The sequence below is a fragment of the Struthio camelus genome, chromosome 2 (assembly GCF_040807025.1).
Source record: "Struthio camelus isolate bStrCam1 chromosome 2, bStrCam1.hap1, whole genome shotgun sequence".
In the NCBI taxonomy this organism is placed as follows: Eukaryota; Metazoa; Chordata; class Aves; order Struthioniformes; family Struthionidae; genus Struthio; species Struthio camelus.
Genome location: NC_090943.1, coordinates 26,114,417 through 26,137,653, shown reverse-complemented (window position 1 = coordinate 26,137,653; position 23,237 = coordinate 26,114,417). Strand labels below are relative to the sequence as shown.

General features: G+C 41.5%; 1 protein-coding gene across 7 annotated transcripts; it reads right to left on the bottom strand.

Annotated features, from left to right (window-relative positions):
* Nucleotides 1-5,032: 5,032 nt before the first annotated feature.
* On the bottom strand, nucleotides 5,033-20,545 carry STEAP1 (STEAP family member 1). 7 transcript variants are annotated; one of them, XR_011139604.1, is made up of 7 exons: nucleotides 20,154-20,532; nucleotides 15,990-16,094; nucleotides 13,336-13,848; nucleotides 11,700-11,864; nucleotides 9,910-10,023; nucleotides 6,850-7,077; nucleotides 5,033-6,539 (listed from the first exon to the last, which is right to left on the bottom strand). XR_011139604.1 is itself a non-coding variant. In XM_068934744.1 (6 exons), the coding sequence occupies exons 1-6, from the start codon at nucleotides 20,259-20,261 to the stop codon at nucleotides 7,009-7,011; spliced, it is 1,074 nt and encodes a 357-aa protein (XP_068790845.1). In that variant the 5' UTR covers nucleotides 20,262-20,532; the 3' UTR covers nucleotides 5,033-7,008. The 7 variants fall into 7 exon arrangements, 4 of the variants coding, with proteins under 4 accessions (XP_068790845.1, XP_068790846.1, XP_009672525.1 ...); XR_011139602.1 differs by having other exon boundaries at nucleotides 6,850-10,023; XR_011139603.1 differs by having other exon boundaries at nucleotides 5,033-5,880; nucleotides 6,850-10,023.
* Nucleotides 20,546-23,237: the final 2,692 nt, after the last annotated feature.

Genomic DNA, 23,237 nt, shown 5'->3' with positions numbered 1-23,237 from the left:
GAGGTGATGCAGGCTTGCAGTCTTTTTTCTAAGGTAAACCAAGCAGAAAAACAGTGGGAATTGTTTCTGCTTTTTTGGTCTAGCTGATTAATTTTATCCATCAGAAAGAAGCTGAAGGAAGGAAACCTCTCCTAGTTTTCTGTGACTATGGTTTCCCACAGCCATTGTTGAAGCCCAGCTAAGGGGTTTCAGGCCCTTTGTTCTTTGGCTCTGTACAGAACACAAGATCACGCATGACATTTCCACTTCTCCCTATAACTTTTGCTATAACATTTGTTTTGTGGTACATGTAATAGAATGTCAAAGTTTATCTTTCTAGTTTGTGGCTACTCATCTTAAAAGTCATCTATACAGTGAGACAGTAGATGATAAAAATGTGACTTATGCCTGCAATAATTGTTGAACCCAAAGCCATGGTGAAAAAATAGATTTTTAGAATGTAAGCACTTAGATCCAGAACAAAACTTTGCCAGTTGACTTGTTAACCAAGAACAGAGGTGCATCCTTCCTAGTGAAGTCGAGCTTTTGTAAAACTGAACAAGTCATAAAAGAGATATTAATACTTGCCTGAATACTAAAGCAGCTGGGGAAAGCACAGGCTAGATTGCAGCTTGACCCCCATTTGACTGCCTAGGACTAGCATGTTTGTGTTGCTAACAGTTTGGGATGTTAGCTTTTTGGGTTCAGGTTTCCTTCACAAAGCGGCAGGCCTTACACAGGAGCAAAAGCAAAGTGAAAACAAACTAGGAAGACCACTCTATGTGTAGTACGATCCATTTAACATCATGGATGTGAAAATGTAGAAATATCTAATTTAACACGTAAAATATTTATAATGTCACTATTACATCTTGTTCTAGGTTAGGGCTTCAGTTATTTTATTTTGAACATTTTATTTCCTTAAGTGGGATCCTGACATGCCGACTGTGTGAAACATTCCCTGAACAAGAAAATTAAACCACAGTAATTCAGCTGCAACTTAGTACTGTGCGAGGAAAGCTTCTGTCTCTATGGAACAATGAAATACTAATACTGTTCCCAATCCTGTGAAGATTTATTGAGTTAATTCCACAGAAATGAACTGAGGTCAGTGAGCTGTTTCTGAGCCTGAGAGTTAAGTGGTTCTTTTCAAGACCAAGGCAATGACTCTTTATTCAAGATTTAAGCTGCTATTCACAACATATTTGTTTTCCATCCATAGAAACTTAAAAGAGTGTATCAATCTTAGAGATTTCCTCTTGAAGTATAGGAACATAAGAAATGCTGTACTTGGTTAGACGAATAGTCCATCCGACCTACTATTATGGGTTCAAGAGTGGCAAAAGAAAACACTATTTAGGGAGAGTATGCAAGCCTGGCCACTCTATCGTGTACCCTCCCCGAAAATCCACATTTGTATTAGAGATGTCCTAGGGAACCTGCCTGCAAAGTCCTTTTAGTGTCTCTTTAGGAAGCTGTTGTCTATAAATTTGTCTAATTCCCTGTTGGACTTGCTGATACCATCTGGCTCCACAGCCCCTGTGCTCCAGAGGTTCTCTATACCCTGTCTAAAGAAACGCTTACTGGTTTTAAACTTATCTTTTATTAGTTTCATTGAGTGTGCCCTAGTCCTAGTAATATGGGATTTGGTGAATAACAATTCTGTGTTCATCTTATCCACTGCCTTCATTATTTTGTAAACCTCGGTCATACTCCATTCTGCCTTCTCCCCTCCCATTTGAAGAGTCTCTGCCTTTTTAGTCTTTCCTTGCAAAACAGCTGCTCCACACCTTGTCCATTTGAGTTGTTCTTCTCTGTACTGTTAGGTTATGTGAGTAGAGGCTGATCATGGTGAACGCAAAGACCTAATGAGGATCAGAGGAGCAAGAACAGGCAGAGGAATCCCAGAAACCTAATCAGTGAAAATGAAGCTGAATTGGCTACTTCTAAGACCATCCAAAGAGAATGATCAGACCATTGTCCCTCCAAGATGAATCAGAGGAAGAAACTCTTTCCCCTAAAATGCTATGCAAACTAGAGAGGTGGTTTCTTAAAGGGTTATGGGACTTATTCTGGGATGGAGGAAGAAGAAAATTGTTTAAATTTTTATAGGATGTTTTAAGGGGATTATGAGAAAGTGCAAGACTTACTATGGGTTGTTTAGGGGAAGGCTCAAAGGTGAGGGAGAAGGGATCAAGGTGCCTCAGGAAGGAACAAGAGGATAAAATAGAGGGAAAACAGGATTAAAAGGGCTAGTCAAGTGTTGATCTATTTGCATGGCTGTATGTATATTGTGAATTTTGTGTGCGTGTGTGTGTGTGTGTGTGTGTGCTTACCTATTGGGAAAAGGTGCTCAACTGTGCTGCTGCCTGCAGAATCAGAGCAGCCTAGCATCTCTCAGGCTGAGACCGGAGAAATCCTCCTGGGTCCCAAGTCCCACGGGAGCTACCTTCTAACATGTACCTTCCCTTCCTCCATGGTGTCCTTACTGAGATGCAGAAACAAGAGTCACAGGGTTGTCTGAAACATCACAGGTGTTCATGTATTTAGATGAAATGTGAAAAGATTTTATTATTCCTCACATGGGCATCAGATTTTTTATGCACATTGGAGAACACTGAGGCCCATATCTGAGAACTTCTGCAGCCCAGCTTTTGTTGTCCACACTCAGCACATGATAGTTCTCCCTTCCATCTCTTAAACTTTGTGTAGGCTCTCGTTACCCCCAGCTTCTCGTCACCCGCCTTCACCTCATTCTGGTAGCTGTGAGTATCCCATTCTCACTTAATCTCTATACTGCATTTTCCTTTTCCCTACCACTAACATTCCCTACCACCAATCTTCCTCACTGCTCGTGTTCCCATAAAGCCCCCTTGATGTCAGAGAGGTGCAAGACCCCAATTATACGGAGGAGCTTTCAGGGAGGAATTCAGAAATAAATAATTGTGCAAGCATAGGACGTTAAGATAGGACTAAAGGAAACTGAGCAATTGGTGAAGAGGAGGTTTCATGACTGAGCTGCTGTGCTGTGATATTGAATGTGCCAGAACAGGTAGTGGTGATGGAGAAAGGGCTGCCACCATTTTAGTGCCGTTCCCTTGATAAGGCTGTCTTGACAGAGGGTACACAGTGGAACAGAGTCCATCCCAAACACGGTTCTTGGGTAAATGTGTTCAGGAGAAGGCAGACCTGAGGTATTTATATAACTGCGGGGGACAAACCTGACTGAATAGCTAAGTAAAAATCTCATTGACTTCACTTAGAATTTTGCTTGAACTAAATGATGAGGATTAAATACTGGCAATAGAAGAGCGATCTCAGAATAATTAAAAAACTTCTTAGGAATCACTTTTCTGAATATAGTCTAATGCACCACCTAATTCTTTGGCTTCACTTGGTTCCTTATTTTATGTAAATGATGTTTAAGAATGCTTCACTATCTTAAGTAAGTGCTTCCCTTCATTTAGTATAACATACTGTACAGTTTACCAGGAAGTAAAAAAGCCATCTCTACTCCAATATAAACACAATCTATTTCAGGATAAATTAATTTGTTTAGAATTTCATGAAATGTGGAGCAATATCCAGGAGTCATGACTCCCAACCTTCAGAAACAATATGCTCTTCACCCATAATAGAACTGCATGGCTACATGTCAGAGAATAAAGATATCCTGGCATATGCCTATCTACAGGTGAACAGACAGGACAGAGGAATACTATCTCATTGAATGCGAGTCTCACAGGACTGGACAAAAAGGCAAAGGAGAAATTATAGAAGAGTCATGTGGCCCTTCCTCAAGTCCAGCAATAAGATATTTCTCAGCATTTCAAGTAATGGAGACAGTTTCTGCAACACATATTCACCCAGAAATTTCTTTTTCCATAAAGCACATCCAGCAAACCAATATAAGCATGTATATAAGGACCACATATGACTTTAAACTGCAAGACTGACTGTCCAGTTCAAAAAAAATCCCACACTCTCCTCAATTCCTTTTAATACTGATTTGAAAAGTTGAAATTTAGGGACCAAATACTTCCTTCAGTAGCAGTAATAATATTCCACTGGTCCCAGAGCAACAACACATCTTTCATCAAGTCAAGGACATAGTATATTTGTCTTACTAATGTACCTTCTTGCTACAAAGATGAAATATGTATCAAAAAACAAAAAGCGAAAAAATATTTTCTGTTGCAGCCTCTTTATTGAGAGAAGCTATATATATACATATATATGTATATATATATAAGTTTACAGAATTTGGTTTACTGACTGGTTTTATATATTTTCATTTTAAAATCTCTGAAAACTTATTATGCATACTTACTAACTTAGCTCCACCACACCCATTCAAAGGGATTTTGTTACAGGATCCAAGGTCTCACCAGAAATCATTTTGCCATCAGCAACAGAACAGACTGATGGGATCAAGAAATTCTGGCACTGCTGAAAAAGATCAGTGGCAATGATCAGCTGTGACAGATACTCTTAAAAGTGATTAGAGCAGACTACGTTTTCCAGGAGTGTATTCAGCATGTTTTCAGAATTTTTTGCTTTGTTCTTTTAACCAATTTATTTTATCTCATCTTAAGAAAATTAGCTTAAAAATTATTCTGAAGTTCAAAAATGGTTAACATAACTTTTCATGTTATGAAGGGACAATAATAGAAACTGTGGAGGTAGTGGAAAAGAAGGGAAGACATGAGATCATCTTCTCTACAAATGAAGCCACGCAGTTCCACAGCTATGTTGAGGTCACTCAGTTTTGTATGTTTTGGTGATAATTTCTAGAACACATTTTTTGTCTACTGATTCATGGAAAACTAAGAGCCTGACAAATAAGCCAAGCAATAAAACATTCTTGCTACTGAAATAGGATGAAATAACTTGAGTTTTGAATTTTAGAAGCCCTTATAAACTCCTGCCAAGAAAACTACTGGCTATATGGGGTAGCTGCAGGAGCAAAGAATTTCATCTTATTTCAAGTAGTATTTTCAGTGACCATACTATACTGGGAATGGGATCAAGAATAAATTCTTTTAATGAAGAATACAATTCTTCATTCTTTTAATGAAGAATACAAGCATGTTGCATAGTGGGGAAAAATGTAGATAAATGGTAATAAATGATTTTTTCATTCAATTTTGGAGTTGGCCTTAACCTTGCATTTGAGGATCTAATTCACAAACACAGCTACTTGCAAGCTGACATATCTAGAAATCATGAATTTAGTTGTTCTGGGAGAATATACATTATTTTCATCATTTCTTGCACTTAATTGTCAACAGAAAACATGTGTTTGCTGATACACACCATCCTTCTCAATGGGCATACAAAATGTAAGAAAACATAGTATCTATTGTCATTAGTCAAAATTCAGGCCAACACCTCCCCACCTCAGCTGGACAGTCACCAGGCTCATTTGGATAGATATGCCTGAACTGTCCAGTTTAAGCTGGCTTAAGTTAAATTGCCAGTCTTTTTACGGGGATTGCAAAATCGCTCACACTAGGGTGATAAATTCCTATGAAAAAATACGGCTGTGCTGCATTCCCCTCCTCAATGTCCGCACCATTGTTGAGCTTTTCCTGGTCTTTGCCCAGTGTTTTCAGGGATCGCAGATCCGTCTCCAAAGCATTGCACAACTAGCTCAGCCTTCTGTTGCTCCTCTGACTGCTAGAATATGTGGTCTGTCAGTAAAAGAGTTTCCACTCCTTTCAGTACATTCCTCTATGGAAGTGTCCTTTTTGCTGCTCACATTTCTGTCTTCTCTCCTTTGGAGACTTGAGGCCACTGCAGCCAGCACGGGGAGAACGGTTCCCTTTGATTAAAGCCAGTTTATTGTCTGCACTAACAGCTCTTCTTGATTCTCTTGTGCCTTTTTACCCTGATACAGGCCTGGATGTGTATGACACAATGGCAGATATGGTACATATTGAAGTATTTAATGATGCATAATTTCATACAAGTAATCAGTGTTACATAAATCAATGCCCCAAACTGGCACATTCATTGCTTTCATGCATTATAATAGTATATAGGCATATTAATACACTGAATTTTGAAATGGCTACATAGGCATAAATTAAAAGATGCATATGCACACATTTTGATTGCTGTTGAACTAAATCTTATCTATTACAATGGCAGAAATAAAAGTACCGTCAACAGCATTTTCTCTGGTAGTCCATTACCGGCTTGCATGACCACCCCCAACATTGTATCTGAATGTCTTAAGAGATGGAACACACTGTTGCAATGTCCTGGAAAGTGTTACCGCTCCAGGACGGCAGATTGGGAAGTCAGCTACTTAGAGGTGAAGTAGTTCACTTTAGACTCACAGAGCAGAGAAGATACTTGATATGAGGTCTCAAATTCTGGCCCTAATCATTAAACAGTGCTTTCTAGAGGAAAGGCTAGTTGTCACAAAGAAAATCTGTCTCCTGTTTGATAGAATCCATAGGAAAAAAATACTTGAATGTTTGGATGTGTCATTTTCAGGATAGCTTTGGTAGATGCTATGCAAACTTCAGCTGGTAAAAGACCATTGGGCAATTCTAGAAAGAAAAACATGAAGTGTGCTTAATGTCCCCAACTGAGTGATGAGGTTAAATGTCAATTTGGATAGCATGTGATGATCTTGTAATTGGTTTTCATTTGTAACTTAAGTTAGGATTTCAACCCATATTAACAGAGACTGAAATTAATGAAGTTATGCTAGATTGCGCTACCTGGTATTATGCGTGCATGGAACAGAATAGTGTAATAGAACGCTTTGTTAAGACACAATTTCTCAATAGCTTTAAGTGTGATGAATCTAAATTCTTTGCTGCTGCACTAAGAGTAGCTAGATAAATATAGATGTACCTGTACAAGCATTTCTTTAGTACTTCTTGAAAGGAGTTTTGTGCTTGTGATGTGCCTTGTTCTGATTTCATACGCCGTACGTACAACAAACAGTATGGACAACAGTTCTTTCCTTCTGCTTGGATAAAGATGCCTTAGAACAGACGACTGGAGCACTTTTTACAGTGAAGGGTAGGTAATATATTTACAGGACCATGGAGTTCTTGGCCTGTCTTCTAACAACGGCATCTGCAATAAGGTCTGTCCTTTAGACACCAAATTAAGATAGTCTTTTATATTCAATGATAAAAGGTTATGAGAACTTGGACAAAAATTTCAAAAGGGCCAAAGCAACTTAGGAATCAAAGTCCCACTTTCAAAAATGACTCAGTGGTCTATATCCTATTGCTTTGCAGTAAATCGCATACCCGAAAAGCACTGTTCCCTAACTCCCACCGCCTATTAATTTCATACTCATACTGACCGTACACCTCTTCTCCATGCTCACGGATCCAGTGCAAACTGATGTGAAGACAGATCATACCTAATGGAGCGTACTTGCAAAGGATTTCAATTAGTAATGGTGATAATGAAATGAAAAGCCTTAAAGTCCATTACTGTTCCCAAGAACTGTTTTGCTCTCCACAGGTATACAATATAAATTTGCCTTGGTTTCGTTTAACGCATGCCATACTAATAGCTGTAAATGGCTTTTTCCAAGGCGAATCTTCATTCACCTCCTTTCAGTTTTCAGTGATCGAGGGTCAGCTTCTGCTCTGTGTCACAATGGCTGGTTACCCTTGAAGCTGTTTATTTTGCTCTGTGTCAAATGGTTGGCTTCTATGGCCAGCTGTAAACAATGATTCCAACTTTTTGACCAGAATTTAACAAAGTTAGAGATTGAATTAAGTTCTCCAGAATTTTCTAAATAAGATGAAGTAGGATTGATTCTGAAGAGCATAATTTAACAACTATTTCAATAAAACCAAACGTCAATCTTTTCCCTGGACGCATACAGGGGTTGCCTGGGGTACTTACAATCTCAGCTTTGTCCTAAGTAGTAAATTTGGGCACACCTTATGAATAGCTAAGGGGTAATACAGAAGACAATTAGATTTCTTTATCATGCCGCTTCCCTAAGCCTGCTCCACTGAGGAAATTAATTTTAGTAAGTCTTTTCATGACTGCTGCCAACAGATTGCAGGTAATACTCTGAATAAGTTTTTGGTAGATCTTATTCTTCACCCCTAATACTACTTCTAATTAATTTTATTTATTTCATTTACAGAAATTTAAATGTTAACATATTGACAACTGCACTTTTCCTTTTCTATTTTAGATTTCTTAAATTCACATTGCAGATTGGCTTCCTGTGTTTCAGACAGTGCTTGTCTCTCTCACGCGTTACTGAGTCTATACACAATGCCAACTCTTTGGTCTATATTACACAGACAACCACAACTGCACTATACTGTCCACAGCAATATATTACTACATCAAGTGCAAAAAACAAGGCCAACTTTTAAATTGCAATTATTGCATGGAGTTACAATCAGGAAAAAATACAAAATGTAGTATCCCTGTCAGTCTGTTATTTATGCTTAAAGTCCACAAATATACAGCAGGATCACTAGTTGCAGAATCATTACCTCCATGTACTTAATATTTTGTTATGCAGCTATAGTTTTCCTGTTTGTGCTTTACTATTAGAATCATTACCAATTACAATTCTCATTCAATTGCTCCTAGCAGTAGTTGACATCGTTAGTCAATTCATGTAGAGAGACTCGCAGCTGCATGTTTCTGATTCTGGGTGAAACTCGTAGCTACTACGTAACTTTTTTAAAAATAGATGCTAACAAACTAATTATTCATTTGAAATATTCAGCCAGACTTACACAACATAAAGAAAGTGAAGTTTCATTAGCTTACACTAAAATTTCAGTAAAAGCTAATGCATTCAGAAGCAATTTTACATGATAATCTCACCAAATCAATGTTAAGATTCAAATGGCTATTTTTAATGTTTTTCTTCCAGTCATACCATTGTGCTGGCCCTAGAATAGGCAGTAAAATCCCACTACTATCCCATAGGAATAATTTGTGTGAACAAAGTTTAGCACATGTCAACAGCTGCAGGCTTAGGTCAAAAGCATGGAAATTTTCCAGCATCAGAAACAAAAGAATGTGTTCATGGAAAAAAAAAAAGGGGGGGGGGGGGGAGGAAACGTTGTATAGTTTTAAGTGTAGTAAATAGAGACATATCCAGTCTACAAGATGTAAATACTGTAAGATGTAGATTGGAGTCTAATAACTATTTTTTTAAGCTGTGCTTAAACCTAAACAGGAGAGATTTACTCTGTAAAGTTCCCAAGACAATCAGTTCCCTGATTGTCTTAAGTTCAATACCTGGTGGGCATGCAGCACGGCTTCTGTCTTGCCCATGTGCTAAGGTCCCCCTTCTGCAGGGTGAAACGTGTAGGATGCAGGGCGTACGGGAGATCAGGAAAGTAAATACCCAGTTGTTGTCCCATTATAATACTGAGACGTAACCAGGGGACAAACATGACTGTGGGAAGCAGAAAGCATTCCTGGGTTCTGCAGCGTACTCATTTATTTACTTTCTGTGGTCATCTGTAACAGTAATTTATGATTGCTTTTGCCTACAACTGAAATATGATTGAGGGGATGAAGCACTTGGATTTTAAAAGCACTGAATCGGGAGAAAGAAATGAGCAAATACCAGAATATCAAATAGATTAAAGTGTAAAATGAATCTTTCCACTGGCTGTCTCAGCAAAAGTCCAAATAGCACAAAATATCCCATACACCTGAAGTGGAAATGAAAAGTATAAAAAAATATCTAAACAAAATATGAAAACAGAGCTGGCAAGTAAGCATTTCACATGTAGCAGACAAGAAATGTCCATATTTTATCTACAATCTGGAAATCACGCTGGTTTGATTGGTTTGTGTGCTAGCTTCCCAGCCACATCTGATCTTTTGTATCCTCCTCCTAAAACACGGGAGGAGCAGTATGCATTTACAGAGCAAAACTACAATAGGAAGAAAAACTGCTACCATAAATGAAGGTGGTGTGTACCAGATAAATTGGTCAACATCAACCCACTTATTCCAGGCAAACACCAATGCATGAACTGTGCACAGCAGCAGAGCTAAATATCCCATCTTGCTCTGAAAAGAGAAAGAAAACATGAAGTTATTTATTTTTCTTCCAAATTTGGCAAAAGATTACTCTGTTAAGCAAATATAGAAAGCAAGAAGGGCCTCGACAAACATACTGAAGTCAAAGAAAAGAGAACGTTGTCTTTGAATTAAATCTCAGACCTGTAATTCAAGATTCTAGTTGTACCCCTCTATGCCACCATAAGAGAAGAAAGATGAAGCACATTTTTCTACTATCGCTATGATACTGGTCTAATACACAGAAGAGATCACAGATTATAGGCTATTCCCAAAAATGGGTCAGTTCCTGATATGAGGTAATATATCAGCAGATACATGCCTAGTAATAATGACAAAAACAATTACACAGCTCAGGAGATTGCAGTTCTTCACTCCACTTACAGTGATAGATATGGCTTAGGATGTTTACAAAATTCAGGAGTAACGGAAAGTTCATGCTAGAGGTGCTAGTAAATTTAGGTTTCTTGTGGATATAACCATCTTGATATTGTTAAAAAATGTAATTACTCATTGGTGTAAGGTCAGGCACTGCCCTTCCAAGTGCTAAATGTTGAATCTACACAATCTGATTTTCAACTATGAAAGCTACTTGTTTATAAAACTAGTCCAACATATTAGTATTATTCTTTTGGGTTTCTTCACCATGCTAATTTAATACTGAAAGCAATCATGCACTGAGATTCTCCCTCCTAGACTTGTCCATATATATTCTCTTCAGGCTTTTCTTACAAGTAACGCACCTCACATAGCGAACAGAATCCCAAATCACTATTGTCAGAAAACATGTATTTCAGATCTACTTTTCAAATTCAGACCATGTTTTCAAACGCCAGGTGATTAGTAGGTCATTGAATTTTCAGATTTGGTGTTCAAGGAACTAATTCACCACTTGCATAACTCTAGTGTGACTACATGGATGTCAGCAGAGCCACCCCGGATTCACATTGTATATGATTCAGGAAAATGAAGATCAAACCAGATTCTTAGGTGAATGAAATGAGCAGGTCTGTAACAAACTCAGGACTGGCTGGATTTGATTATATGTCTATTTTGAGATGTCTCCTTCTCAGCATATGCCTTTTTTGAGGGGTTCTGAAACTAGTAAGGCTGCAGATGGAAACCCTGTGCATGTATTAACGGGCAGGAGTCTTCTGAACTTTCCTGTTGCCTGTTACTGCTCAGGCAGTAATGAACAGCCAAAATGGCTCCAAGAGAACAACAAGCAGTTCTCCTTGTATAGTGGAATCCCCATGTTACATGGGAATAGCCTCAGCTAGTCCTATACTACCTTCTCCTGACTCAGCAGGACACAGGTCATTGCTGAAACATATAAAACACCCAGAGAATGACCGAAATGCCTTCAGCACCAGAGATGTTTGACCAAAGAAGAGGTCCTGATGGGACGACTGCTGCTGGTCACCAGGGCAGAGGAGCTAAAAGATAGTTTGGAGTTATCTTTCCCACTTTACGCTGTGAAGCTGATGATCAGCCCTTTTTCCCCCAGCAAAATAACCAATGAAGTGACCGTTTCCTGCAAAGCAACTGATAAAGAGTACAGTAAACTTTTAGATTGGTTTAATTAACTTCTCCTACTCCTCCTTAGCTGATAATATACAGTCTACAGATAAGGACTGATGACATGCAATGATGACATTTATGTGTACCTGAATGTAGTGGAACTCTCTCCAGGTCAAAGAGTGACTGACAGATGGAATTGATGTTATTGCCAATAACGCCAGCAAAGCAAGTCCCAGAATTCCTAGAGATACATAAATCTCCATTCTCCAAACGTCATGTTCAATCCAGGCATTTTCTTTTTTTTGTTTGACCTACCACAAGAACGCCACATTTAAAATGACAGACAGGCATACTTAGTTGATTCTGTGAAATATAGCTATTTTCACAATAATCATCAAGAAATAAGCCAAAGAACACGACGTTTCTGTTTGTTTGAATGTCCCTGAATGTAACGCCTATTTAATTCCAATGACAAAGTCTCCACTAGCATCTGCAGAGCAAACGTGGGCTTTTGAGTGAGAAGAATTTACAGATTTCAAAAGTGTCTTGGCCCAGAGGAGACTTGTTCTGGGGCCTGTTAGCCTACCTTCACAGCAGGGGAAATCTTATTCTTAGACAAAAGAAAAAAAATTCCATCTATGGCAAAATACTTTATCTGGCAGATTATAACAACAGGAAATATATTAACAGCATTTTTTTAAGGCGCTAATTCAGCAGGCATTCTTTACTTTGTTACTGTGCCAGGACAGTCATTTAGCTCGATTTTTTCAAAAACAACACCTTTGTACATTCAGCTGCACTGAATACAATGGTTGGTATGGATGAAAAGGTTGTGAATTTAATACCCTGATGTCAAAGCTTCTCCTATTTATGACAACTTGCAACAGCCCTTTGAGGCGACTAGTGACCACCATAGTGTGGTATGCTCCAAACATGATCATTTCTTGATCTGCACTTGAGGACTCAAAGAAATTTCTAGTAAACCACTGAGGTCAGATTACCAGTAAGACTGATTTGCAGATTTTCATCAGTTAGTTTTGACTGTTTATGAATTCCTAAGAAGCTAATAACATCCTACCCTCTGGGCTGTAATAAAAATGTACATTGCTATTCCTTATTCCAGAATACTTATGGCACCCAAGGTGACATAAAAGTACTAGGAACTCTCTAGTAGCGTTGGATCTTAAGAGTGCTTTGCAAGCCAGTTGCAAAGCAATTGGCTCAGAAATATGATTGAAATTCTATGTTTTAACAAGCTAGTGTGCATTAGCCAAATTGTGGCTGTGTTCATCAGAGTTTACATCAGTGGCAAATGCAAATTATTGTGATTCATGTCAGCCTTCCTTCATTGCTGACTAATTCACTTGACAAAGATGTCTAAAAATGGTACGTGCAACAATTTTTGTAGATAGTTAGATTCTAATGGTGCAGAGAGGATTAATCCACACTAAACTAAGTGTGCCAAAGACTTAAATGTTCCTGCGAGGCAGATATAATTGCAGGTATTTTGCAGTCAGCAAAAAAACCCAGATGAAGAAAGTGACTTATTTAATACAAACTGGCACAGCTGTGACGCCTCTTGATTCCCTGTTACATGCTTTAACAACTAGGTCTTGCTCCATCTTTTTAAGGTACAAGAGGCTAAACAGTGCTCCGTGGGAGCTGCTTCCAAGTCAAATGAAGGCAATGGAAACAGCTTTCCCCCCATCCACGTTTGTCTGGATTAACAAAACAAGGATTTTTCCCAACACAGAAGCGTTGGCGTTTGTGAGCCCATCATACCTGCTGGAATGCCCAGTTCAGCAGCTTGTATCTGTATGATCTTCTCATTGGATAGCATAGGCTATAGCAGGCGTGCATTGTAGCGAAGAAGAAACTGAGAAGTCCAAATTGCTTTCTTGATAACATCCATCTATCCAACCACTGGGGAAACCTTTTGTACTTGGTGCCAGAGTACAGCTGGAAACCAGCAGCTAATATTCCCGGTAAATATACCAGTGCTAAAAGAGTGATTGAAACCACTGGTAAAACTTTGTTTATGACAAGGATTGGAATTTTATAGAAAACATTTTCTTTTCTAGTTATAAAAGGATATATGACGTCTCTTAGAGAAGTGTAAAGAAACATTAAGAATGAGATCACAGATGCTATCTTCACTGGCAGGTGCCATGTGGGGAACAGATCCTGCTTGCAGTGCTGTTCTGGAGAGCATTCAAACTCACCAAAATGGTGTGCTTGATGTAAACTAAAAAGTGCAGCTGCTTCTGGTGTACTGGTGACTTGCATATCCATATTCTGGAAGAAACAGAAAGGACCCAAGTGGGTTTAAAAGAAGATTAAAGGCTCCAGTAATCACAGTACTCAACATCATGGCACAGAACATCACTAAATTGTATACCAAACAATAACGTACATGCTATTACAGATAAGGTAGCCTGAAAATATAGTTTCAAACAGCATGGTCAGTAGCTGAGCAAGAAAATGGTATTGTAGATTTCTCATTCTCCTTTCGTTATCTGTGGTGATTTGAAAATAGATTTTCATTCCAGGAAGTTAACTATACCACAAGAGAAGATTACATTACAGGAAGATACCATTACAGCTTATGATATGTGACACAGATTTCAAGAGTTCAGCTACAGACTTAATAATGTAACCCAAATAATGTGTGTGTTAACAGACTCCAGAGACATAATAATACAATATTTCATTCAGTTAGTGGTATTTTAATGATACTCAATTGTGGGAATAGGGATGTAAGTAGAAATGTTTGCGATCCACCATATTGGACCAGCTGTGCATGTATTAGCTCCAGCTTCAAGTCCCATTCTCCTCTTCCCCCCTTCCTAAATGTAATAGCGTCCTCATTTAACTTTAAATAAAACATATGAAACTGCATCACTTCAGTTTAAAAAGCCGAATTTTCTGCTGCTGAGCAAGCGCGGTTTGATTCTAGTCTTACAGAAGATTTTGGCAAAATTCTGACGGAGTTTAGAAGAAGCTAAGCTAGTACAAAATCATAGTATAACATTATAATCTGTTTTACACTGAGACAATATATTTAAAGACTGTCATGTAATTACAGTTCCTGAAAGAGGTACATCACCAGTACATATACAAAATAAAAATATGTGTACCAACAGTTGATGCAGGAGACAGTTGTCCAGGAGTAGAGAACTGAGAATTGATAACATTAAATAATAAACATGCAATGCCTTTAATATTCCACCAAAATATAAAGTATAAGCTGAACTACAGTTGCAATGGTGCAGCTTTAAAATGGCTAACGTGGCTCATGTCCAGATCTCCAGAAGGAGTGGCACTGTTAGGTTTGAAGAAGGTAATTGCTTGTAGTTTGAAAGTTGTAAGCTGGCATTCTGGTAGGATACAAGAGATCTTTTTATCTCAGTCATATTATCTGGCCTTATTCCTAAAACTCAAATATTATAGTGAAGCTGCTTAGAGGGCCAATTCAAACATGATGCACAAGGTGCTACATGTAAATAATGTAAGGGTAAGTGCAAGTCTTGGGTTTGCTTTAACTGGTACAGAGGTGTTTTGCTTTGTTTTATTTTAACAGAGAGATGACAAATACATACTGCTATCATGCTCTAAAATTCTCAATTAGAGTCATGGTAGTCTGTTTCCTACAAATCTATCTGGCTTGCCCATTGTGCCTCACAGTAAAATTAAAGGGCACTGTCTTCACTATGATTTTATCAGATAAACATGTTTTAGCTATTCAGCTATGATAAAAATATAACCTTGTAACAGTGAAGGTGTAGCTTAAGAAAGTCTTATGCTCTAGTCTGTGAAGAAAGGTAGAGTGTAGCACAGACACAGAAGTTGGTATGAATTATAATCACTGAGTTTCATCTCTGAATCCAGTTTCACCTAGAGATTCCTGTTTCTTGAAGTGACAGTTTGTAAAGAAGCCTAATTCAATATTCCGCATTCTGTGCAATAGTTTGCATCAGAATAGGAAGTAGTGGCTTAAACTACTTCTCTGCATCAGCAGTTGCAAAGGCAAATTCTGTTGGAGTGGATGCTCTTTCGGACTTTTGTGTGATGTGGAAAGCTTACTAAATGTGATGTGGCAATTCCAGAAAGATTCCTAAAAAGATAAACCTTGTATTCCTGTAAAAAAAAATTCAAAATTATTTCTGTGCAGCTTTGCTCATCTCGTAGAATGCAAGTAGATCCTTCATGTAGCTTTTAGCTGGCCCAAACCTTGTGTATTTTTTAGCAGGGACTGTGATTAAGCAGAACGAACTGTTCCTTATCTTTTTCTCTGTCTCTGTTAATATTGTGAAAAGACTTAAGAAGCGTTGATGATACGGCAGTGTTATGGAAACACGGCGTTTCTGGACAAAACTGAATGAAAGACAGCAACATTCCGCACGATAAATATTAACTGCTTTTTACAGAAACCTTACCAAGTTGCTAAGGCCTCCTGTATTTCTTCTTGGCTTGATGCTCTGCGCTGTATTCTGACCAATGGTACGATTATCACCTTCCCTCTTCTCCATTGCGGAAACTCCCTGCAAAACAAACACAGGATGTAAATGGGGTTTTGAAATGCACTACTGGAACTTTGGGGCCTATTTTCTCTCAGAATATTTTCTTCTCCCTCCTATACCCATTTGCCATATAAGTTACGATAACCTGGGGAACAGAAAATCTGTCCTCTGAGAAGAAAGTAGAAGAGCTCAGTTGTTTTTTTTTTTTTTTTTTTAAGTAAAACTGAGACTAAGAGAGGATATGAATCAACAAAACAAAATCGTTAATGAAAAATAGTATTACACTAAATGCCCGTATCAGCAGAGGAACGAATCAATGAATTTCAGCTGAAAGTTTTAAATACGACAGCAATAAATTTTGAAACAGCTTTTCAACAAAACGACAGGCAAAATGTTATGGAGATGGATTTTGGTTAGTTCATTAAAGCTTTTCATGAACTTGCGTCTATCACGGCAAGAGGCTAGACTTGCTGATGCAAGAAACCTGTTCAAATTTGTGGTTCCTAATGTTTTAATGTCAGTCCACTGGAGAGTCAGTTTGTGTCTTTAGAAACGTATTTGTGCCTTGAGACACTCAGAAAATCCCAGTTCAGCTTCATTCATTTTGTTCCCAGGTACACCGACAATACTCATTGTTTAATCACTCACAAGATGCAACAGAAGTGGTTCTAGGAAGGGTCTAGAGAAAGTAGCAGCCAGAAAAAAAGGAGCACAAGGGATAAAATGGTAGATGTTTCTCTCTTAAGATCTTATGATAGCAGGTGAGAGACTATCTTGGAGTCTTGCAACGGCTGTAGAACAACTGCAAGGGTTACCCTGCAACACAGAGTTCCAGTGCGTGCATCACTTTGTCACACACAGCATGAGAAGATGCACTAGCACCGCATCACTGGAAGCTCAGGGTGCTGTAGCAAAATATAGCCTTCTGTGGCTACCTTCATTAAGATTAGGCGGCTCCTCAGTATTCATCCTACAGCTGAATTTTAAATCCTTTTATAGGATTAAAATTAAAATATGAAACTTTGGGGAAATCAAACTGACAAATTGGAATTTGACTTGTCCATTTTTTTTAATTGTGTCTGGTTCTTTCAGTAGACAAGTCCTACAAGTCCTGTACTTTCTGGTATGAGAATTTGCTTTCTGCCAGGCAAACAGACTTCTGACGCCTAAGTGCTCTTTTCCGATTTTTCCCTCCTGCTAGCAAGCTCTCCCTTTGGGCATAACCTTTCAGTGAAGTATTGCAGAGTAGGGTCAACAAGAGCTTCTGTCTGAAGGTCAGGCTATTAACCCTTCGCTATGCTAGCTAAGGGATGGTTTGTATATCCCACATACAAGAAAGTATGGGCTGATGAAGGCGTAGTTCCATTTTTTTCCTACTCCTAGGGCTAGTCCTAGTGATTTTATCACAGGCTTCATGATATCAAGATACTTTCATAAAAATCGCAGCTCCTGCAGTCCCAGGACTAGTTAAGCATCTCTATTTCTGTATATTTTAATGACCTACATTTCTAGGTGTTAAAATGACAAAGAACAGCTTACAAATAGACCTCTGCGTAAAATACTTGCGCAGAAAAAAAGATAACAAAAGTGACTTCCAGATCTATTATTAACAGAATTCAGACTATTTAGGGTAATCACACTATTTTTGAGGCCTACCCTCTGTTTTTTAAAGGTTTGGGTGGACAATAAGGAAGTGGAGAACATTTAGACTCTCTTGGAATAATGCAGCTTTTAAAAATTGTTAAACAACTTGTGGCCCGCATCTTTGCTGCCTTGCCTTTTTCTGTACTGATCTCAGTTAAACTATTAATGGTTACGTATTACCAGTCTACATGAGCTTACAGAGCAAGTCCAGTGTCCTCAGAACTTTTTCTTCTGGCTACCATGCTGTCCTTCTAATGCCCCTTTGTGGATCTAACTGTACTTGGATGTCCAAAAGTATATTCTAAAATGGGAAGCTCTGGGTGGAAACACTGATTAACTCACCTGATTCTCATGCTGTTATGACTTTTAATTTAGAAAGGAAGAATTCAGTAATAGCCTATAGTTAAAGGTGTGTACTGATAAGGATATAGTTAGTCACATCATGATACAAAAAAAAAAAAAGCTATCAGCTAGAATGCCACCTGTTGATCCTGAAAGAACCAATAAATCACCTTTTAGGAAACAACAATGTTTAATACTACGTCAAGTACATTGTTAATGGTTTCTAGTGCAGAAAACAAAAAGGAAAGAAAAAAGGGAAAGAACATGTGAATGAATGCATGTGCTTCTCTGGGGAAATACAGGTCACAGCTGTGCAACTACAGGCAAGGAAACATAGGTGCATAGGTGCACCTATTGGCTTCTCAGTCCAGGGTTAACGTAAGAAAAATATTTCCTGGATACATCCAATAACAGAGCAGTAACGCTGGAAAACCCTGAATGCAAGACACTTATAATTCCACTTTTCAGTGCCTTATGAATTGCCAGAAAGAAGTTATCTGCAGCACGCCCCTCTTGGGAATACATATGAAAAAAAAATCAAGAGTCCAGTGTGAGATAGACACCAATCTGCTATGGTCATGTAAGTCACAACTGTTATAAAAGAAAACAGTTGTGGTAGTGTCCCTTACGGGTGCACAACCCCTCTTCTTTCCTACATCTGCGAACCAGAGTGGAGGACGTCCCGCTGCAGAAAGCCACATTTCGGATGCGGGGAGTCACTATTGCATCTTGTAACAAGCAAACCGTCTCCTCGTAATGCTGAATCGACAGGGACCCAAGGCCTCGCTCTGAGAAAACCTCTTCTGAAGTCGGTGAGAGGTTTTCCTGAGCAAGGGCTTTAGGAGCCAGCTCCACGGAGGAAGAAGAGCGGATAAAATAAGCAAGATATCATAACGATAGCACAGTGACGGCAGAGGCACAGGATAACGACTACATCTCACTCTTTCGGCACCATCGGAAAACTACAACACAAGAGTTTCAAGAACGAGCGCACTGCTTTGGCAGTGCCCGCTGCATTGTGTGGAAAAGAGTAAACACTACTGACACAAGTAACTTTTCCTGCTCCTCTGCTTATCCAGCGCTTTAAAAAACAGACCCAAACCTGCTGAGCTCTGTGGAAAGCCTAATAAAACAGGGCAGGATTTGGAGCAGGCGAGCGCGGTGCGGTGCCTCTCCGCGGTCAGAGGGCGCCCGGGGCCCCGCAGCCCGCGCTGGGGCAGGGGCAGGGGCAGGGGAAGCCCCCGCGGAGAAGCGAGGCCGCCGCGGTCCGCGGGCCCCCAGCTCGCCCCGGCCCAGCCCGGCCCAGCCCCGCGCCGAAACGCGGCCACGCGGCCGCCGGCCCCGGCGGCTCCGCCAACGGCCGCTGCTGCCCCGGCGCTCACCCACCTCAGCCCGCCGCCGGCGGGACCTCCGCTGCCAGCGGAGGCGGGCGCCGCCGCCCCGGGCTCGGCCGTGCCGCCCGGCGCGGGGCTGCTCGGCGGCACCGCAGGCTCCCGGGCGCCCGGCGGGCCCTGGCTCGGCTCCGTAACGGCCGGGGGAGCCCGCGCCGGCCGGTCGGCGGGTGCCAGCGCCGCGGCTCTGTCAGGGAAGGCGGACGCAGGTTCGCCGCCCGGCGCCTGTCAGGCTCTGAGAGGGGCGCGGGGCCTCGCCGGCGCCTCCCCCTGCTGCTCCCGCCGGAGCCGGCACCTGAGCGGGGCGGGGCCTGGGCGGCCGCGCGGCAGCTGCGCCCGCCTGGCGGCGGCGGCGGCGGCGGCGGCGGCGGCAGGAGCCGCGGAGCCGCCTCAGGGGTCGCCGCTGGCCCCCGGGGCTGCGCGGGGCCGACCCGCCGCGCGAGAAACGCCTCGGCCGCACAAAGGGCGCGTTCACCTGCCCCGACCCGCCGCGGAGGAGGGAGGGGCGGCGGAAGGCAGGCGCCCAGGTGCGCCGCCCGCCAGCGCCGCCTCCCCGCTCCGGCCTCGCCGAGCGGCCGCTGCCGCCCGCCCGGGCAGCGGAGGGGCCCCGGGCTCTGCCCGCACCGCCCCGCTGGCGGCCGCGGGTCGCCCCTGCCCAGGGGCTGCCGCTGCCGCCACCGCCCCTCGCCGCGCCCCCTCTCACCGTGGCCGAGCCGGCCGCCGCCTGGAGATCCCGCATCTCCAGGGGATGCTGCCGCCCTTGCAGGGATCTCGGAGCTGCTCCGGCCCCCCTCGGCTGCCCGCTGAACATCCCCAGCCAGGAAACGAGCTCCTCAGCTCTCAGCCGCTTCTTCCTTCCCCTAGTCTTCTTCCTGGCAAAAAGCTATAAAAACCTTCGTGGCAAAAAGTTACATTCAATCCCGCTTCTCGTACAAGCAGCCCTCACTTTCACAGTCCTTTCTGCAGCTAACGCTCCTTCCGTGCTCCGGTAGCTTTGCTGCGCTGGCAGCTCTGAACAGGCAGCCGGCTCGCGAGGGTGCCGTGGCACAGCAGCGCCGCTGCCATTCTCCCGCCAAAGCCGTGTCCTGGTGGCTCTTTCTGCGCTTAGCGGGTCATTGGCATTGCACAATACATGGCCAGTCTGACTCAGAAATGTTTTCATTTCTTCAGGCAGAGCTAATAGCGCCTTCCTCAGGATGTGTTCACAGAAATGATGCCGAGTTACCGTGTGTCTTTTCTTTTTCTTTCTAATCCTGAGAATATATTTGCTTTTCCTTTCTGACTTGATCTAAACGGGCATAGTCTCCTAACTGAATGCTACATCTGGCAGAAAAGAGAAGATTGCCTTAGAAGAGATTTTTTTTACTTTTCCTTTTTCTTCATAGTTGCCCTCATTACAGTTTTCGCCTGTGCTTTGCATGAAGACTATTTTCCACACGTTTTCCTTTAGTTATTGCTAAATTTTTTGTGCTCTCACTTAAAAAGTCCCATTTGATTTTCCTCTACTCCGTTTTCGCACCAGCGGTTTTCGGTTTTGTTTTTTTGCTCTCGGTAACTAACATCAGCAGGGTGACATCTAGCGGTGAGAACAGAGGGGAGAGCACAGTGACCCTAACAAGCTGAGCTAACGAACGGGCTATTTACACAGAGAGAGGCTAGCATAAGCATTTGTAGTCTTACGTTGAGGCCTAAAAGCATCATCTTACTCCAAGTGAACTCAGTGGTAAAGCTCTTGTCAGAAATCTCTGGCATATTAGTTTTGTGTTACGGGAACTTTAATTTGTTGACGAAAAAGTAGCTCTAGATGCTGACGTATTTCAACTTCTGGATACCCTGTCCTAATGTAAGCCTTTTCATAAAACACACAACAAGACCTAAACTCCTGAGCAAGCACTCTCAGAAGGCAAGACGAAAAGCCAGCCAAAGTGAACTGCAGAGTAGGGAAATGGGTGTTAAACAGCTAGTAAGCTGCTGTGCACGGATACTGCTATGTTGCTCTAGCCAGGCAATCACCTCTCCGTTCTCTGCATCGTGAGTGCCTGTCTGTAAACAAAAATGGCAAGCTCATTTTATTTGGGTGCTGACAAGTGGAAGCAGATTCAAATGCCAGGGAAATTTTGTTTTCTTGGCTACCCTAAGGCATTACATTCAGCTCATTCAAAGCACCAATTACACTACTGTGGTCACTGGAAACCAAACTGCATGGCAATCATCCTCAGACTGTTATATCTAGATGATACCATGCATGCTGACAAATTTTAACAGAGTATTATGCAAGTGCTAGAAGCGTGGGAGTTACTTATGGTAGGAAACATAAGAGGAATCAGGTGTTGATTCAAAATGAGGTAACTTTTCTTGGCATGTGTGGAATGGGGAAGATTTCGCTCAGAGAAAGAAAGTTAAAGCTGTGCAGATTTGGCTACCTCCAAACATTTAGAAGAGTGTTAGTATGGCTAAACTATTGCATGAGCTGGGTGAAAAAGGGTAATATTCCTGTGGTTGTTAAAGTGTGATGGGGTATTTTCTGGAGGTGAAAAACACTTCAGTGACTCTGTCTTAGCCGGACTGTGTTTTAGTGCTTCTTCTTTCAGTATGCGGTCTGGGGGACATGTTGACAAAGCCATGAAGGAATGGTAGATTGTGTTTTCAGGGGCAGAAATGATTGCATCATTGACAAGATTGCCTGATGGTGGTTAAATCTACAGAACATTTTCATTGCAGCTTGTGCAAGAAGTCGTCTGTGGTCAGGACAAATCGTCTGTATAGGCTGTTTAGACTAGGAGTTCTGAGAACAACTTGCCAAACGGTTGGAGAAATTGCAGTGGTGCAGTCTTTCAGTTACGAACATGCCTAGGTTTAATCATCCTAACACTCACACGATGCCCGGAACTTGTTGAATAAGCAAAGTGTAACTGCTACTGTCAGCAAGACGACTTTAGCATGCCCCTGGGTGACTTAGAAATGATCATACATAGGAAGAAATGACATGGAAGTGTGGAAACCCTTCCCTGTAATTTGAACAAGGGCAAATGGGCCTGATTCAGCTACTGAAACAATGGGTGGGTTTGCAGGAATGCACTTCAGAGACAAACTTCAGGAGAAGGTTCAGCAGAGGGTTACAAAGATGATGAAGGGCTTATGGCACATGATCTCTGTGGAGAGACTGGGGAAGCTGGGCTTGTTTAATCTGGTGAAGAGGAGACCAACGGGTGATCTAGTAGCAGCCTACAAATACCTGAAGGGGAGTTACAAAGGTGGTGAAGCCAAACTGTTTCTGGTAGTGCCAGTGAGAGTAACAATAGTCAGTGGCCACAAACTGCAGCTTGAAGGTTCAAACTGGACATTAGGAAAAAATTCTTCACTAGGAGGATAGTGAAAATCCAGAGTGATTGTAGAATCCTGGTAATTTTCAAAATGTTGGTAGGCAAAATGATAGCTGACTTCACAGATTCACAGAGTGGTTGAGGCTGGAAGGGGCCTCTGGAGATCATCTGGTTCAACCCCTTGCTCAAAGCAGGGTCAACTAGAGCAGCTTGTGTCCAGTCAGGGTTTGAGTATCTCCAAGGATGGAGACTCCACAACATGCCTGGGCAACCTGCTCCAGACCATTTTTCCACAGTAAAAAAAGTTCTTTCTTACGTTTACATGGAATTTCTGATATTCCAGTTTGTGCCCATTTCCTCTTGTCCTTTCACAGGGCACCACTGAGAAGAGTCTGGCTCCATTTTCTTTACTCCCTCCATCAGGTATTTATACACATGGATAAGAACCCCCCGAGCCTTCTCTT